General features: G+C 32.0%; 1 protein-coding gene across 1 annotated transcript in view; it reads left to right on the top strand.

The window, feature by feature from the left end:
• Nucleotides 1-19,975, top strand: part of LOC121120521 (peptidyl-prolyl cis-trans isomerase F, mitochondrial) — an 82,685-nt gene extending 62,710 nt beyond the window's left edge. The window contains exon 5 of the mRNA XM_040715403.2: nucleotides 17,628-19,975. Within this exon, the coding sequence (XP_040571337.1) occupies nucleotides 17,628-17,946 (319 nt within the window). The 3' untranslated portion in view covers nucleotides 17,947-19,975. The remainder of the gene's footprint in view (nucleotides 1-17,627) is intronic.
• The last annotated feature ends 277 nt before the right edge of the window (nucleotides 19,976-20,252 follow it).

Consider the following 20,252-nt stretch of genomic DNA (forward strand, 5'->3'; position numbering starts at 1 on the left):
CTTGAATCCCTAGGTCATATGGGCAAATGCAATACTAAAATGATAACTTTGATTGAGTCAGTACAACTACATTTGATCAATTAAAGGAACATAAAGAAAAAACAAAAGGGATTCTTGGATCACTGCGAGATATCATATGTACTATGACAGTTAGTCACCACCAAAGTTTCAGCCATTTTGGACGAGCAGTTGTTATGTAAGGGTCATTTGAGTGTGTTGATGTGAGTGTTTTTTTTCAAAAATGGACAAAATTCAGGAATTATGGTTGAACTGCTTTAACATATGCCTTATTTACCAGATCTAACACCAAGCGACTTCTTCAAAAGATGTAGTCGAAGGGATTGGCATCAGGGCAGTAAGGGAGCCAAAAGTGTCAAAAAGAGTTCGAAAGAATGTAAGAGACTAATTTAAAATGGAGTAGATGTGGTTCTTTTACTCCTGGTGTCAAAAGTGGCATCTCCACCCTACAAGGGCTATTTCCAGCAATTTTTTTAATGGTTCTCTGGACAATCTAGTGTCAAACCCTGAGATGGACTGGAGGGAATTGGTCTAAGTTGTTCTCTTTTACTCCTACGGGGCCAGTTTGGCGTTTTGACAGAGCCCTTCTTCCTTTCCAACGTTTTGGACTTGCTAAAGGCGTAGAAAATGGTTCTGGAGACTCCCAACTACTTGAAGTGCACGAATGGAAATTGGTCAATCATGCTCAAGTGTCATTTTCTCGACTTATATGTAAGCTAGAGAGCTCAGGACTGTTTTGTTTTGCAACGCATTGTTTATGCTTTAATGTATCGAAATTTGAATTAATTTCCATCACTCAACTTTCATAAGTTATTGAATTACAAAGTGTTCAGATTTCAATGGACCCCCTGGTTTGCAGTTAATGGAGTTCAAGTCTTTCTAGAAATCGATGAGGACAATAGCCAACATTCTTCAAATTTTCTTTAAGTTTTTTTTTTCTTCTTAACATAGGAGCAAGTCATATTTTACACATCTCTAGGGATGACAAGTGTAATCCTTTAATCCACTTAGTCTGGGGTTCATGTATATGTATGTATATTATAAAAACACTACGCTAAACCAGAGACATATAATATACATTAATATAAATGATTACTTTTCCATCTGACACAAAAGAAGGGGAGTTTAACAAAAATTAAATAAGATCTAAAGGAAGGGAAATTCTTATATATGAGTCACATTAATAAAATCTAGTATTTTTTGCTTAAGACACAACCTTTTATATTTGTTTTGTTTATTCCTCCACAAAAACAAAAAAACCCATATCAACATAGATTTATATCACAAAAGTTAAAAAAGATAATATTATTATTTCTATCTTTGCTGAATCAACCATTGTCAAAGATAAACAATTTCCACTCAAACTCATTAAAAAGTCTTGGAAGTTGGATTAAATTATATTAGAATGTTTTTGTTCTTTTTCGTATGAAGCTATAAGTATAATATTTACATAAAAATACAAATATATAAGAACCAGGACCCGGACTTAGACTCCGGGGTTTGCTATGTTTTTTTAGGACTCAGACTTACAATGTGCGAGGTACAATCGTATTATTAAAATATTAAAAAAATACTCTGGTTAATAAACAAACATTCAAAAGTTTTCAAAAGTATGTTGGTAATGGGTTGAATAGGGAAAGGATGTCTTTTTTTGCTCCACAGCCAAGTGAGTGGCAAGGAGATCATGAAGGGCGTATAGTATTTCCAGAGTTCTGTTTACAAGACTAAAAGGATGGCGGCTTTAGGGTCTTGAGAGGTACCCTGGTAGCAATAGATACCGGAAATTTGGGATATTTAGCTAATATAAAATCATATTCAGATTGCAACTGTAAAAAAAAGTAACGAACGTGTTCTAAGTCATATTTTTCCACAACTATATTTATTTCCTTTCCCAACTTTCTAAAAAATAATAATTGAAGAACCACTCTAATATATATTATGTATGATAAATAAACATATGTTTAAAAAAAACACATACAAGTTAATGATTGGACTAAAGATCCTTTGTGAAAGGGGAAGTTGTGAAGTCTTTGTAATACTCAAAGAATAAGATAAGAAATAATTGTGTCAGAAATATGTGTCTCAACATTTTTAAAGGTCTGCAATCTGACTTTTGAAAGCAAAAGTTTTTAACTTATTGCTAGATAATTGAATATACGAGGGTAATAAAATAAAACCTTTATTTTCTATGACCGATTTCAATTCTCATTCGATTCTCAAATTTATATTTATATTATGGTGGACCACATCTCCACAACGTATGTTGACAATATCAGCTGTTTTGTATCGTTAGTTTGTTTTTGACAGAATAAAAGATAAGACGTCTTTTGGTGTACTTTGCGATTTTCTATTATTGAAAAAAATGAAAAGGAAAAACAATTTAGGTGTGTTTGCTCATGAGAGTAATACTGAGGGTTTGTTGATGAATTATGAGGAAAATCCCCTGTAGAATAGAAACCGAAAATCAGCAATGATACCCCGACAATTTGAGTAATGTTTTGGAGGATTGAAAGAATAATCATGATGTTTCATTAGATCGTCTACAATCAGATGTGGCAAGAGACGAAGGAGAAAAGTAAATAAATAAAGATACTTTCTAGAATTACTCCAACGTCGATCCCCAATTATACTCCGAGTCCAACAAGGACTTGCAATTATATCTCCACAACAAATCCTCAGTGTTACGCTCCCTCCTTATTAAAAATTAATGGGCCAGCTAAAAACCACAGTGGATTTACATCATTATTGATGATACATCTTCAATGTACCTCTCCGTCTCTCCTGAATAAACACGAATTACGAATGTTAAAATGGTCAAAGTCTTCGTAATCCTACATTCTATTAAATATATATGTTGGTGAACTTGAGGATGTTAGTTTGAGGTTATTTATTACGAGGGCTAGTAGTACCCAACATGGCCAGGAGTTATTAGAGTCGACGAACATACAAATGTTGCTTTAATAATATAGAAGATAACCAGAGTTGTAAATCCTGTAAATTTTTTAAAAGAAATGGGGTTTTTTTTCTGGATTCAATTTTGTTCAAAACCTGATTGGACATTCGTACATGCTCATAAAAGACGGAGCGTAACCCTGAGGATTTCTTGAGGAGTTATAATTGTAAGTCCTAGTTTATTTCCTTCTCTCCTTCCTCTCTTACCACAGCTGATCTAATGAAACGTCATGAGAATTATTAATATTATTCTTTCTCTCCTCTAAAATATTCTTCAAATTGTCATGGTTAGAATGTTGATTTTCAGTTTGTTTGTTTTTTAACATGCCCATTATACTTAGGATTTTCATCACTAAAGAAAACTCCTTAATAAATTATTGCCGTTACTCTCCTTTTTTCATGAGCACACCCATGTGACGTCAACACAAAGACATTCTCTCCCAAGAATTAAAATAAAATATTAACAGGCTCAGATTTGTTTTATATAATTTGATGAGCCAGTGTGTACTTTAGCTCATTTACTTTAGCTAAAGCATTACATATACATATATATTTTTTAATTTTATATAAAGTACTTCCCTTTTTTTCTTGTACAATATGAGTTGAACCAAACGCTTGTGCCATTCATAATAATTAACAATTGGCAAACCGAAAAATACAGAAGGCTAGCTACTATATACAAGTATTATTTCTTTTTCTTTTTTTGCTTTGACAGTCTAGATTGAGAGTGGATAAAAAGCTCTATTTCCTCTGACCAAACAGGATTCAAATTGGGAGGGTTATCATGTTGTTTCTTTTTTTAGCATACTAGCAACAATATGTTTTATAAACTTCAATGATAACAGCTTTTTTAAAAAACACTGCTGAGGTTGCCAACTACAAAAAATCTAGCACGCCTTGTAGATCATATTTTATACAACTCTAAACAAATTATTCGAAATAAAATATCTTTGAGGATCTAAAAAGTATAATAGAACACAAATGGTTATATGAGGCTGACATATTTTTCGACAATAAAAAATTAAGAGGGAAAAAGACAAAGAAAAATCTTCTTTTTTTTTTTTTTCATGCTATAGAAGATGGAAATTTATTTTTTAGCTAGCCTATTGTGGGTTTGATAAAATTGGATTAAGTAGATTGGAGCCATCAAAATAGGATTTTATAAAAAATATTTTTTTTTTTTGATGAACCAAAAAAACATACTGATTAATTTAATGTTATATGTTGAATGAGAGATATTTTTTGCTTTGGGTAACTCTTCGAATTGATCAACTACGAATTTTGTACCAAAGAGTAGACCTATTTTCTCATTAACCCCTTAACGCATATCGAGATTAGTGCTGTTTCGCTAATTATTTATTTGGTCCAGTCCAGTCTTAATACCGTTCCTATCAGCCCTTGGGGCCAGTCCTTCCGAATATCAACTTTACAGGGTTGTCTTATCTTGTGGTACACATCAATAAGATCAATAAAGGAACAGTCATTGTACAAACTAGAATTTCTATGCACAACATTTTCTCTATTTGTCCAAAGGTACAAAAAGAGAAAATGTTTTTTTTTATCCGAATAATAAAACTATTGTTTGTAAGGGAATCAAGCTTTGTCGGTCTATTTTTTTTATATTTTAGGATTACTTACGTACGTACATACATAAAAAACAATAAAAACCATGTATTTCCCCTCTGAAAATTGATGAGGTCTTTCCTTTTGAGAGATTACTTTTACATACTCCTCAAAATACCTAAATTCTGGACCAAATGGGATTTTGAATAATTAAAAATTTAAATGAAGCATTAATTAAAATATTTTATAGTCCTTAGATTTTTTTTTATTTGTATTATTATCTCAATAATAATGTAAAAACGGAATTTATTGGGATATGGCGCATTCCATGAAAAAATTGGGGATCCCAATATTCGCCCCTGACAACTTTTCCTTTCATATATATATATATATATATTGGCGCTAGTTAATTTTGCCTTAAACCATTTCGACTAAGGAAATTTTGCCTTAAATCGCAAGGATATTACCCCTTAATAATAGCTGAACTAAAAAGTTCTGAGCCTTTTTTCGCTTTATTTTGACAATAAAATGAATAAATTTAGGATTATCCGATTTCAATAGTTCCAAACGGTTTTCTGGCAAATCTTTAGTTCCTGGGCAATGGAATAAGTTCTCACATGCGATACAACTCGACGATTTCCATTATTTTATCGACATTTTTGACGTCCATATCACCAGAACAGAATTGTTGGAACTACTGCTTTGCTGTTATATTTGATACGGTATTGGGTCCATTAACAACACAAATTTTTATAGACGCCTGCTCTGCCTTTTTCACCATAGCCGTAGTGATACTGAAGAATGTATCAAATTTTCTCTTTTTATACTTCATTTTGGAAGGCTCTAGCACACAACTGGCTTCACAAAACACAAAACTGTCAAAAAACATTTTTAAATGTTCGCTTAACCTTTAAGTATACTTGAGGCTTTTTTTGATGAAATGTATACATTGTGAGATATAGGCCACTAAAGACAACTAGCCAAAAACGCTCAGAACTTTTTACTTCACCTAATATATGAATAAATGAGATTTTTATATCATTTTTGTTGTTTCGAGTTAAAATTCATGTTCCTTGGAAATTTTTTAATCAAAATATATAGTGTGTATTATCATAAATGAATTAAATGATTGTTTTCTGCTGCAAGTGGATTGAGACATCCCTCCACAATTTAAATGAATACACCAACAAAATCTCACTATGGAATGAGCTCGATCCAGAGACAAAGGAAATTATAAAATTAGTCTAATATAAAAAACAAAAATAAATAAACACGGCAACGATTCGAATAGAATAATTGCTAATTACTTCTCGTTAGTAATTATCATTAGACATGATGGATTATTTATACTAGAAAATACTAATGGATTAACGAACAAGTATATTATGAGACAAGAGCTTAATTCTATAATTATTCAATCAATCAGAAAACAAATATTTAATGTATTTTATCAATATAAGAACTACATATTTTGATTTAAAAAATTCCAAGGGAATATCAATTTCAACCAACGTCTGAACCTCATTTTTTGTAATGTTCCTTTAATTAGTATTACATTAACTCCATCTAATCTAGGAATCTTTTGGTGAAATACATATACATAAAGTATATTTCTTTCTCTAGGAATCACTTGGGTGCAAAGGTACACACATTGAATTCAAGAGAATGACTTCTCCTGAGCGCGTTGTCTACCTTATTTATTTATCTATTAAGGCAAAATATAAGCAACATGGCTTTAAGGCAAAATTATTGAGAAGCATATATTATAGTATAAATATATCTTCGTACTTATTTTTCGCCATTAAAATGTGTTTACCTTCCCTTGAAGTCCTTTATAATTCTTTTTTTTTTAAATATAGAATAACTTGAAATGAGTGCATTTTAATCAAAATTTAATATATCTCAAATAAAAAATATCAAATATGAATGTTGTACATTTTTATTATGAGTTCGAACCAACTTTTTTGTACCTAATTAAGCACTAATATATTTTTAGTTATATTGTGATTTGATCAAAGTAAAAGGTCTGAATTGAGAATTATGAAATACTTTCTAATTCAAGATTAATTCATAATATTTTAAATATATTAAAATTGAATTAAATGCGTTTATTTTATACTAATGAATGCAAAAATGCATTATAATTGACTTTAAGTGGAGAGAGACTCATTTTAAACCTTAAATTATATCTGAGAGGATATATTTTTGCCATAATATATTTATATGAGAGCAAAATTGACGGTAGTCCTACTCAGTTTAATAAATCCCTCTTTTTTATTTAATTTATAAAAAATCATAGTTTGTCATAGATATATATATATATCAAGTATATTTGTAATTCCATCCAAACCCGGTGGTCTATTGAAATCAGAACACTTAAATTCAATAATTAATGAAGGCTGAGAGATTGAAATTAATTTATATTTCGATATGTAAAAGCATAAACAGTATGTTACAAAACAAAACAAATCTGAGCGTTGTAGCTCACGCAGAAGTCAAGAAAATGATACATTCTATTCGCGCACTCCAAGCTGTTGACCGTCTCCAGGACCACCGTCTATGCCATACGCAAATCCAAAAGGTTGCAAATTGCAGTTGGAGTATACAAAATAGATCCTATTTATTTGAAAGGGGTCACATATAATGTAGTATTTTACTTATGTAGGCCTTAATACTGCAGTCATCTCCAGTATCGGTCCAGTCCAGTTAAGTACTGTTTATCTGTCTTTAAATTTATAAAGTGTGGCCCTTTTATCGTCCCTCAACTATACATACGTCTTCTTTGTTTAATCAGTTCTAGTACTGAGAGTCTAAAGGACCGAGAGTCTTAGGGCCATGTCCAAAGACTGGACAGGGTATAATTGACTAAGAACTGACACACCACTAAAATATAAGTATCATCAATCAAATAAAGGTTCTAAACTATTGGTAAAAAAAATTTCTCAAAAAAAAAAAATGAAAATTTAAGATGTTTTATATGAAAGTTCATATCGGGAGCAATTAAAGTATTTTAAATAAATAGAATAGATTTATAAACATAGTTAAAACTCTTGGCATTCTTTTTTCTTCTTTAAAAAACAATGCCATATAAATAGAACTTGATTTTTCAAAGTTATAGATGATACATAACACATAGCTAAACCTCCAACACCAAGTAGGAGTGAGGACTAAGCAGCAAATTGATGTTTGCCTTTTTCCCCAACTTAAATTCCCTACGAGTGGCAACACTATAATATTTACCTCCTAAGTAAGTCCTACATTAAAAAAAAAAAAAGGAAATAACCTTTCCATTATATAATATTTAACATCTCAATCCCCATATGTCACTGGTTTTTTTTTTCTTATTTACTATATATTGAAACCTTTCTCAAATAACCAAATCTTATTCAGATTTAAAAGTATTAATAAGATTTTTTAATAAGAAAGAAAGGAATGATAGGCGTTTCTCCTACATGTCAAATGAGTGGCATTTCACGTTCTGATAAAATAAATTAATCATAGAAATAACATACTAACTAAAAGAGAAAATATAATTATAAAACGTAGAAGAAGGGAAAAGTATAGTTTGCTGATTTTATTCATCTAAGTACTTAGTACATATACCACAGCGTTACCTCTTAAGTAGATAAGTTAAGTTGTTTTTTCTTACCCGCTCTCAATTTTATAATGGAACGACGTAGCTCAATGAACAATTCTCTTGAACTGCATGTGCGTAGGTTCGTTTCCCGGTTGTTATTCTATGAAGAAACGTCATAGCATAAAAAGTGCAATCCTTGTCAAGCTAAACTTAATCAGTTTCTTTTTTTTTTTTTTTTTGGGGGGGAAGTGTCTGGATAATTAATGCAACTTATCCATCCATTTAACATCAAAAATGGTGTTAAATTTTTTTTAACAGATTTATTTTCTTAAAAAATTATGCAACAGAAAAAATAATTTAATTTATAGTGAATAGCTGGGATTTTTGAAATTTTATGCAAAAAAATATAATAATATAAATTAAATTTTTAAATTTATTTCCGAAAATTGATTTTTATTTAAAGAGCTTGAAAATTTTTGAAATTTGTTTCCAAAAAATTTAATAGTGAACATTTTTTTTTCCAAAATATTATTTTCTTTTATGAAAAAGCTGAAATTAAAAAAAAAATTAAATATTTGAAATTTTCTGTAAATAGCTTTGAATATTAGAAGTTTATTTGCAAGAGGGAAAGGCAAGGAAGGAGTAAGTAGATTTGAATTTTTACACACTCCTTTTGTTAGATTCATAATATTCTCTAGTACTCTAACAAAATTAAAAAGCCTCGACTTCTTTGAACGTGCTGATTTGAGGACAAGTATGACTTTTGTAATGATTAGTTCGGTTTTGTCGAGAATTTTATATGAAGAAGATGAAATCACCATGACATATCGATGTTTGATACGAAGTCTCTTAGAGCCCAACGGTGATGTTTACCACGTGGCTTACTTTCGGGCATTCGTAAAATAAATGAAAAGAGATTTCCTCTTCCAAGGCACAGAATGAACAATTTTTCATCTGATTCTCTTTCAAAGATTTCTTAGTGAATAATGATGAGATCACATGTAGTGGGGTTTCTGAAGAGATTGGTGGAGTCCTCAACAACATTTTCATTAGTAAAGCATCAAATACGATGGAACCTCCTATTGACTAAGTTGGCTTGAGTTTCCTTGATAAGACTTCCATTGGTATCATCAGAAACTCACTTGAACGGTACGATCTCTAAAGGAAAATAAAAATTAGTTTGCGGACAAAGGAAGTAATGATTAAATCTTTTTTTAATTTTTTAATTCTAGAAACGTCTTGGAGAACCCCTTCAAAGACACTTTATTCAGTTCCAAGAGAATTAATCTAAAGGTTGGCTTCAAATTATACAAAGGACTTCCTTTGTAAAAAAACAACAACATGGGATTATAGTTTAATGGTGCATCTGAAGCAAAGAGAGGGAGTACTAATCCAATAAAAGAATTCTTAGATATCTTTACTCATCTAAAAATCTAAATTTAAAGCCTTTAATTTACTCAAATATCTTTATGAAATATTGGACTGCATAGTGTTCGTATGTATAAAGAATATAATAAATTGGGGGTTTCTTCTTTTGATGATTTTTGTTAGAGATTGGTTTAATGTTGACGCACCACATACTGGATGCATAAACTGTCTATGTCACCACATTAGCCCGCTCTCTTGGACACTTAGACATATGATTATATATATATATACATACATATTTATGTATCATTCAAATCTACATTAAGTGGAAACAGTAGATAAATTTGTAATCCCAAATATTTGGAAAAAGCACAGAGCCCTCCTTGAAACCCGCGCCTGGAGCAATAACATAACATCACTTTAACTCTGGGACTGAATAAGCCGTTCGTTTGCAAGGTAAGGAGGGAATTAGAGGCCTCAAAAAGTGATTTTGAGCCAACAACAATGTGGGCTGAGTTCGAAATGAATGTATCTGGAAGCCAAAATTCGTGGCCAGAATCCAACAGAGCGTCAATGAGGACGTAGTGAAATCCAGCTGGGCAATTGCTTGAGAAGTTAACCGGTCAGAATCGCTGATCCGGCTCTGCCTTCACAAAAACCTTAATTACTACTCCTAAATGATCAGATATTGATAAAATAGGCATATGAAAAGATCTTTGACCACTCCCAAAAACACTTCAACCACCTCAAACACTCACTTCACCAAGACATACCTTTTTCCTCAGACCAAAAAGACCCCCAGGATGTGCCCTTCTTCATGCATACGAAATTCACACACCAAATCATGCTATTTGGTGATTTTAGCTCCGAAGAACACGTCATGCCTCCTCATGTGTTTCACGTGGACCTCAAGGTCAACACTGATGCCTACCTGGACGTGCTTGAGATCAAAGTGAAGCCCTGGATAGACAGGGTTGGCAATGGGAGACCTTTCCTGTGGCAGCAGGACTGGGCTCCCTCTACAACTCGAAAAAAACTATCAATTGTTTCCAAGACAATTTTGACGACTTCAGGATGCTAGACTTTTGCCCTCCAAACTATCCAGATTTTGTGTGTGGGTGGGCTATCAAATGACAAACCAACCAAACCTCCTGCAACAAAATAGACAAATTTATCAGTCGGTGAAAGGAGGTACTCCCGGATTTACAAAGGGACCATGTGGTGAAGGTCTGCTCGCACTTTCGGCCTCGTATAGAGGTGATTTTATTAAATTAAATAAATCAGAGCTCATTAAGTTTTCAGATTTTGCTTTATTTGTTTATCCTACAACTGTTAGGAGTTAAAATAGCAGCGTTTGAAAAGAAAAAAAAATTCGTAGCACCCTGTATATAGGTAAATAGTGGGTCTATTGTAAATTCGTTTTACAATCTAATCTATAGTATGCACATGGTTCATAGATCCAAGTGTGATACTCTTTACCTTTCTTCATTTTCTCCCCTACCAATATATATATGTATATAAATATATGGGTTTGTTATGGGTAATAAATTCTTTCAGTGCATAGAAAACTTCTTTTTGTCGTCTTTTTCTATTTCATATAAGAGTGATAATCGGGGTATTATTTAGATAGTTGTATAAAATATGCTCTGTCGATATATGCAACAAAAAGAAAACGAAAAATGGCATGATAACCCATAGGATTTGAAAATTCTTTTAAGGAGAGCAGCTTAGCAACGAAGACATTTAATTAAATTAGCTATAAACATCCTTAAATTTCTTATATTTGCTAGAGTCTGGTCATGTTTTGTTTAAAATTAAATTTTTTGACGTGAACAACACAGATATTAGGTGTAGTTAAAAGATATTCACTATTTTTAATTGGTTTTTTGATTAATTATTCTATCAATGTTTATCTCCTTGGCAATCAAAAAAGTACCTAAGGTCGGAACCCATTTTATTATTTGATCTACATTTTCCACAATTGGTCCTCCGGAACTTGGCGTATTTTGACATCAAAATTACCAGAGCGGAATCAAGGAAATCAAAATACTTGCGCTATCTCCTTGTTGAAGAAGACTCTAAAATAATCGTGGTATTTTATACATATTTATATAAAATATGCCTGTCGATATGTGCAATTTATAAAAAACGAAAATTGACGTGATACCCCACACGATTTGATGATTGTTTTAAGAAGAGCAGCTTTCTCTTTGTTGGTGTCCATCTTTGACACACGCACGCTCAAACAAATCTGAATCAACCATCACCAAACTATACCAAAAGTATTTTAAGTATGAAATGTTATCTATCTAACACCATCTAGTGTAAACTGATTACACATATACAAAGTGAGATATACATAACTAAAGCCATGGATTAAAAAATTATTTATTTCTTTATACAACACCGATTATATACATTCTAGCGGAAGTATCCGCTATTTCTTGGAGTTATTAGGTGTTGACGAATGGATAAAAAGAAAGAAAAACTTGGTTATAGCAATCTAGATAGAGTTGTATAAAATATAACTTGTATGTATGTAAAAAAACAATTTAAGAAAAAATAACATTAAAACACTGACTAATGGTGAAGAACGGTATTTATTATATTAGTTTGTAAACAAAGAACCAAAGAGTGATGCTGTCTTTTGGCAAAATAATAGAATTCCCTGAATGTTTATTTTCCTTTCCAAACTACAGAATGTCTCAACACCGTAATAATTTTTCATTTTTTTAGTTTAGTATATCTCCTATGGGAAGAATGTTTGAGGGAAGATCAGCTAGGCTATGATGACGTTAGATTATACTACCTGGGAGCAGTAATGAGAGAATGCTTTAAACATAATCCCCACTCATTATCTAGCAAGGAGAGATGGAGGAGTTGATATGAGATTTATCCTTAATTATATTGAAACATGTCATAGAAAGTGGGAGAGACTTTTCTGGTTGATAATTTGAACAGGATTTAATTTTTCCAAAGATGTTGTTAATAGTATTTAATTCTTGAAGACAGGACTTCTAAGTACAAAGAAATTAATACCTAATGCGTGTGCTCATCCTGAAAGAGAAACAGATTATTTAGTGAAAATGTATAGGGTTTATTTTTAATAGTCAAAACTATGTACATTTTATTTCATCATCCTGTACTTTAAGATCGTGGAATTAACTTTAAATCAATCTGGATTACTTTAGGTTGAATATTTTAAAATAATAGATTACATTATTAAAAGTAAAAACTATTCTGATTAATAACCAATAAGGAATAAAAAAATTTCTAAAGTCAACAGTTGTCACCATGTAGGCATAATGCTAAGGGTGTCTGATTTGCTCCTCGCCCAAGTGAGTGCCAAAAAGATCATGAAGGTCGAAAGTTACTCCTGGAGTCTTGTTTATAAGATTAAAAGGACGGTGACTGTAACTCAGAGCCTTGAGAGGTCCCCTGGCAGCGGTAGACACTGGAAAATCGGATCATGGAGGACGTGGATCCCAAAGGTCCGGCCAAGTCGATACGGCAGGATATCAAGTCTCTCAACTTCAGTGATTGGACAGTGAGGAGGTATGTGAAAGATTTGGAGAAGGCTTCCTACAAACTAAGACACTGGCAACTGTTTTAAAAAGCAACCAAGCCCAACCGGGTTAATAGGGGAAAGAATATGTTACCTTGGTTAAAGCATAAACGTCTATCCTTCTCCCCAGACTGTTCCCACGTCGACAACAGGGTTCGGAAGCTAAAGGTGGACTGAATGACTGATTTTAGAAAAATTACAATAATTTTGAATTTTTTTTAACAAAACATTGAGACCCGACCTTTGTGAATATATTCACTCAATACGGCTGCTCTCAGAAGCAATCACAGCCTCAACACGGCGGCGAAAAGACTTACAAGAGTTGATTATGAACTTATCGGACAATTTGATCAACTCCTTCAAACTTGCAGACTTTAGGGAGTCCACGTTCGGGTGAGATGTCCTGCACAGCAAAGTCCAATGGGTTTAAATCTGGTGAAAATGATGGCTACATGTCCTTGGGCCAAAAATCAGCCCGGTTGTGGGCAGAACTTCTGGTATTGGGCCGATGTTTGACACCTTTGCGTCAAGGAAAGAGAGGGAAAACTTCTTCTTCTAATCATGATAAAGAACACATGCATTTTGTTCTTCATTTTTTTTAAACACATCACCACGTATACATGCGAGTTAAGAACATCAAGACTTGTGAACATAATTTATTTTCTGTCGATGTAACCGTTTCCTGGTATATTATAATCTCGTTCATTATCTTCATCTGTTATTATTTTAAAAATATTTAAGGAGGTTTAAATTGTTTGACTTAATTGTATAGTTCAAAAATTTTCTCTCATTCTTGCACCGTGCATTTTATACTCCATTATACTCCTTCCTTTATGAATAGGTCGGCATTCACTTTCCGTCTAGAGTTTTTCCTTTTCATTTTATTTTTCCCAATGTTTTCCTGAAGAAAATAATGGTCAGACAGTCCATTGGACGATATTCTTGCAAGATTTAATCTATGCTGTAGCATTTGCCCTGTTTAAATATCCCACGTTCACCACTGAAAATCAACCGTTCACCCTTGTAAAGCGGACCGAAAAATCTTCCTGGCATACGGCACTGACTGATGGCATGGGATCTTTATGTAAGAGAACAACCGCAAGTCATCCTTCATCGCCCTTCTGATTGTCCCCTCGTCCACGTCAAACTTGTTAGGGAGGCGATTCATGAATTTTGTGGGGTCCTCCATAATCTTCTTCTTCAGGTACCCCAGAAACTCAGAATCCCTTTTCAAGTTGTTTCCCCACTTCCTCCTTTCCTTGAGAGGTCTTTCCCATCCTTTTTCATCTTGGCCACCTTGAAAATGAGGCTCCTGGAGCATTTCGAAATGTCAATCATCTCTGCCATCTCAATTTTGGCATCCAGATGGTCTGAGATCCTCTCCCTTTTTGCTTCTTGTTCACTCATGATCAAAGTTTTGGTAAATGTTTATTATTGTTTATTTATACAAATGGACAGGAGATTTGGAATATACAGGAAAAAATTATAAAACCTCTCTATTTTAATCACATAATTAGCATTTATTTACAGTTCACGTTCTGTTTCTGAACCCTGTCATTTGTGAGGCAATCGAAAAGAGAGTATGTACTATCCCTTGTCAAAATTTGGATGACTTGAAGCCTCTGTCAAGTAGCTGTGGCGTCTTAGGCCAAGGTTGGAGGCCATGGTATCCGTGAAAGGAAATCATTTTGAAAAATATTTGAAAAAAATATATCAATAAAGCAGTCTGTGATAAAACCTTAATATTATAATACTTCTATTAATTCTTACAAAAGTTTACCCTTTTGTACATTATCAAAAATCCCACCATATTATCACATACGCTGTAGAACAGCCGGTATCTTTATTGAGTTTTTTTTTATATACATATCGATTATGATTAACAAATCTCTTGAGTGAGTGAGTATTTTTTTATTAACGTATTGATATTGATACAACTCATAGAATATTTATCGATGAAGGACAACTTATAGATCTTCTTCTTTTTAAGACTTTCTTCATTTTAAAAAGTATAAAGATTATTATCCAATCTATAAAATATCGATTTTGTTAAATTATATACTCTGTTGCATAGCCACATAGAGAGAAAAAAAAGAATACCGGAAATTGATAGGAGCTTTATGAGGGAATCCTTTTGTGAAGTTTAATTTATTGGAGGGATTTTCTTTTATTTATATGTTAATTAAGAGATTCAATCTCAGATTACATATCGACTTCTTCTTTCTTTCTTAATTATCTTATATATATATAGAAAAAAAAGACATAACGACATATTTTTTACTGAATTCTGCGCCACCTTTGGGTCACAATAGAACCAAATTTTGAAATCCCACGTAAAATACCAACAAACACATTTATTAAGTATAATTTCGTCACAATGGAAGAACTATACTCAGAGCTGCTAGAGATTCAGTTCACAGGGGGAAAAGTGAGATACGTCATAGTTATATGTCTAACTTATAATCCAGGACAACTGAGCAACCGTGAAAACTGTACCCCCACTTGGCTGACAATGCGTTAGATCCTGGAAACCTTGATGAAATTAGAAGATTAGAAAAATTTCAAGATTGTAAAGGGCTCCAGGAACATCAAGGACGCAGAGTTCTTCGACCATCATTAACCACTCCCGAAGAGGTCCTCTGTCTTAATTGGAAAGGAACTTGAAGTCAGTGACAAGAAAGTTAGAGCATACGTAACGAGGGTCTCAAATGCTAGTCTTACAATAGACACACCAATCATATCTTGACCCCACAGCAGCGCCTATAGTAATCTGATGGATTATTTTGTCTGGGGCGACCTTGAGGCACACACTAATAGACGTTCCCACCCATCTAAGGCAAGTCTGGTGGTCTCCATCAAGGAGCACTTCTCATCTATACCTAGGGACCTAGTCATCAAGGTCTGCTTCCACGTCAGAGACCGTATGGAAGACCGGGTCGAGGCTGAGGACAATTTGAAGACACATGACCTCCAATGACTTTGTTTTTAATTTGAAAGAATTAAAATGACGGATTTTTAGCTGTTTTTTGAAAATAGGCGCGGGGATACGGATTTCATCATCGAGCCTTGTATTTAAAGTTATGTGAAGGATTCACATTAAAACTATTTTCAATCTAAATATATCATTTCTAATTATATATCTAATGTTTTTACATTGAAAATGTACTCTTAGCTTTAAAAGTGTTTGTCATATCTAAATTTATATAGTTTGTATGTCTGTTTGTCGACCCCTCATTTCTGAGCGTGCGCTTAATATCATAGAATCTGTGCAATTATTTGGTAGAGATGTATAAAAATATATCCAAGAAAATGGGAACGTGGTTTACTATAGGTTACCATTATTACCTATTTCATTCTTCAAAAGGTAAAACTTAAGTATAAAGTAATACCAATTGCGTGTGCTCATGGATGACAGGGAGTAATGCCGAGGATATAAGGGCTAAATTTTAAATGCATTTGTAAAAGTGCAAGATTGGAGTGTGTCATAAATTGTACTTAAAGTACTCGAAATTAATCAACCCAATAAATGAATAAGAAATTGAAATTTGAAAGATCATATCCGTGCAAATATAAGGCTCTTCAATCAAACAAAGGTTCTTAACTAATGCCTAAGTACAGGAGTGTCTTATCTTATACCACAAATTTGATTATGAGGCCTATAACTGACTCAAACATAATATGTTAAATAAATATTGGGAAGTATATATAAAGAAACAAAAAAGTTATCTTCTTCTTTTCTTGATTTTTGCTTAAGATTGTTTGTATATTGACGCACCACATATATAGATTAACGAAGGAAGATCAACCACTAACTTATTAAATCAGAAAGGGATCATATTAATTAATTAAATTTAAGTATAAAGTAAAATTAATATAAGATAGAAACCAACCAATGATAAACCACAAAGATATAATTACATTAGGATGCCCATCAACACTAAAGCAGGCAAGAATGTTTTATCTCAAAATTGAATCTGGATTGTATAAATTGTATTCTTAGAGATGGAATTATCACCAATTATTCTTATTAATAGTTCATAAGCGCTTTAATTTGCAATTAAAATAATACAAATTTATTGTCGCAACGAAATAATTATATATTTGTAGATTTGGCTTAAAGGATCATATCAGGGTGAAATACTGTTTTAAATGTTTAATAAAGATTCAAAACAATGGTTAATATACATTTATATTTCACCTTATCCATAGAATTTGACTACAAAACCTATAATTGACCAAAATATGTCTTAAAAATATTGGACGTTATATTTATGATGTAGAAAAATAAATTGACCATTAGAGCAGTTAGATTTTTAACTTTTTTCGAATTTCGGTTACGGCTAGAGCGGAAAAGTCGACGTATAGTATAAAAATTACATATGCAAAATTCTATTGATCTATGAGGTTATTTTCTTAAGACACGACAACTTTTCTGAATTAGCCGTAAAGGAATTTCAAAAAAAAAAAGTAGAAAAACAGATCACTCTATTGAGCATCTCTCTTTTTTTTATTTTGTACAAGATGGTTTTAATGTGCAAAAAATTTTACATTCCTAATGTATCTTTTATTTAATGTATTTTTCAGCATTTATGGTAAACAATTCAAGGATGAAAACTTTGAGCTAAAGCATAAAAAGTTTAGCCTCTCCATGGCCAATGCAGGAAAGGACTCAAATGGGTCTCAATTTTTCATTACAACGGCTGAAACCCCTTGGTTAGACGGTGGACACGTCGTTTTTGGAAAAGTACTCAACAAGACCTCAAAGAAAGTTGTCAAAAAGATCGAGTTTTTTGGCTCGAAGGAAGGGAATCCAAAGGCCAAGATCGTCATTGAAAAATGTACATGTACTCCTGTTGAAATTGCCAAAGTAGAGAAAGGCTCTTCACCATCTCCAACACATTAAGAAAATCAATTTTTTAACTACATATAAATATATATAGACTCTCTTTCAAGAAACCTCTTTTACTATTAACAAATCATTATTAATTAATAAATACAATTAAATATGCATCAAGTAACATTTAATTATTATAACTCTTTTTTTTTTTGCTTTTAAATATGTAAAGTATTTTTATTAATTGCTTATTTTTCTTGAACACAGTGGCGAGGCCTGACCCCACTTTCACAGAGGGAACCATGAGTAACTATTACCACCCCTTAATCTTGGTTTTTTAAATAAGTATTTTATGGATATAATTTTTTTATTTCTTTCAGCTATTTTTAACCCTCCATCAGATATAATGGGGATTTCTCCATCCAAGTAAGAATAAGCTTTATTGCAATTATAGTATCAGGGCCGGTCTTTGGGTTAAAAAAGTCATTTCAAAAAATTTTAATAAAACATTTCTATTCATTGAATTACTTTTGTTTTTTAAATGTTTTCCATCTTGTTTATTATTTAAGAAAAAATGATTTATACTATTTATTGCCTTTATTTTCAATTTTTAAGAATACTTTTTTTTTTTAGAAAACATATTTTCGGATGCTTTTTATAGATCCAGTGCGATGTCTATCGGTGGCAGTGCTCTAAAACCGGTCCAACTTAGATTTTTTCTATAATTTTCAAATCCAGATCCATTTTTATTACTATCAAATAACATTTAGGATTATCACAGAATTATATTATTAAAAATTATTTATAATTAAGTTTATTACAATTCCCTTACGAAATATCCAGATGACGTCGTTATTCATCTTAACGTTATGCTTATTTTTCTGTTCCCTTCATCTTTTCTTTTATTTTTTATCAATTTTTGTAATAATCCTTATTCATTTTCACAAAAACTCGAAGAAAATTGGAAAAAAAGTGAACAAATTTAAGCAAAAAATAAGGGGAAACAACTCATTCAAAAAAAGTGGTGTTTCAAAAAACAAAATTCAACAAAAGAGCTTTTCTTCTCTCTCTTGGACTTTATTTGTGGCATTTAATTATCACTAAGTACTTCGTAACACAATTAGACATAATAATAGAAATCCATAGAGAGGCATAAAAACACAAAGCAAAAGCTCCAAAGTTAAGGCACAAAATGTCCAATAAAAAACGACGATAATTTTTAACAATATTTACTAATCCGTTATTGTCAATTTTCTATATTATTGTCATTGTATACAACACATACTGTATTTTTGCTATATGAAAAATTGATTTTCCCACCCGTGTGCCACTTAAAAAGCTTAAAAAACATCCTTATCGTTATTACATCCTAAATGTTCTCTAACAAAATTGTAACTTAAATTTATATAATTTAAAAACCCCATTTGATTAACAAAGGGCTAATTGATTTTTTTAAATAAAAACAAAAATGTGGCCCTGCATAAATTTGCCGCCCACTATAATATCCCGCCCCTTGAAGAAATATTAGTCTCATGGGGCCCTTTCCCAGGCCGCCACTGCTTGTACAGGTTACAAATAAACCTTCAAACCAATTTGGAAACCAATTGACGGCGTTACTTTACTCATAAAATAATTACTATAGATTTAATTGACAGCTGTCGACGTTACTGTTTCTTTTTCTCTGATCAATGTTTTGAGCATTGATTGGTTAAATTCGAATTAGTTGTTGGCGGGAAGCGGTGGCCAGTCCCAACAATTTTTACTGTACAATAATTATTTAGTTGTGGAGAAGAATTGACTCTTTGATATCAATTGATTTTGGGCCTTGTTTGATGTGGGTTTTTTTTTGTAGGAAAGATTGCGAGATGCTATGAAAGTAACGACGTGTTTAAATAACTATTATTAATATTTTTATTTCCCTCTGATTTAATATTTAAAGAACAAAAACTAATTCCACTCGTCAAATGAAGGTCTATCATTCTCCTAGAAATACCTTATACATATTTTAATTATTTGTTTGATCCTTTCAATTATTGTAACATTAAATTATAAATGATTAGTTATCAATAAAAACTACGACCTTTCTTTTGATATAAAACTAGGTGATCATTTTTCTTGTAATGGGGGAATTATATACGAAGTGTTTTCAAATGTTACTTTTCAAATTTCGTGGGCAACGTATGTTTGGTATGCTCGATTTTTTTATGTTAGTAAACTTGCCACGTAAATATATTTACTATCTCAGTAATATAATATGTTTAGTATGTTTGTGAGAGGTATAGCCGTTCGAAATATTTTGCGTATGCAACCATTTTTTGCTATTGAAAACATGGAACAAAGAATTTACATCAAATTTGATGTAAAAAATGAAATTA

The sequence above is a fragment of the Lepeophtheirus salmonis genome, chromosome 6, assembly GCF_016086655.4.
Source record: "Lepeophtheirus salmonis chromosome 6, UVic_Lsal_1.4, whole genome shotgun sequence".
Classification (NCBI taxonomy): Eukaryota; Metazoa; Arthropoda; class Copepoda; order Siphonostomatoida; family Caligidae; genus Lepeophtheirus; species Lepeophtheirus salmonis.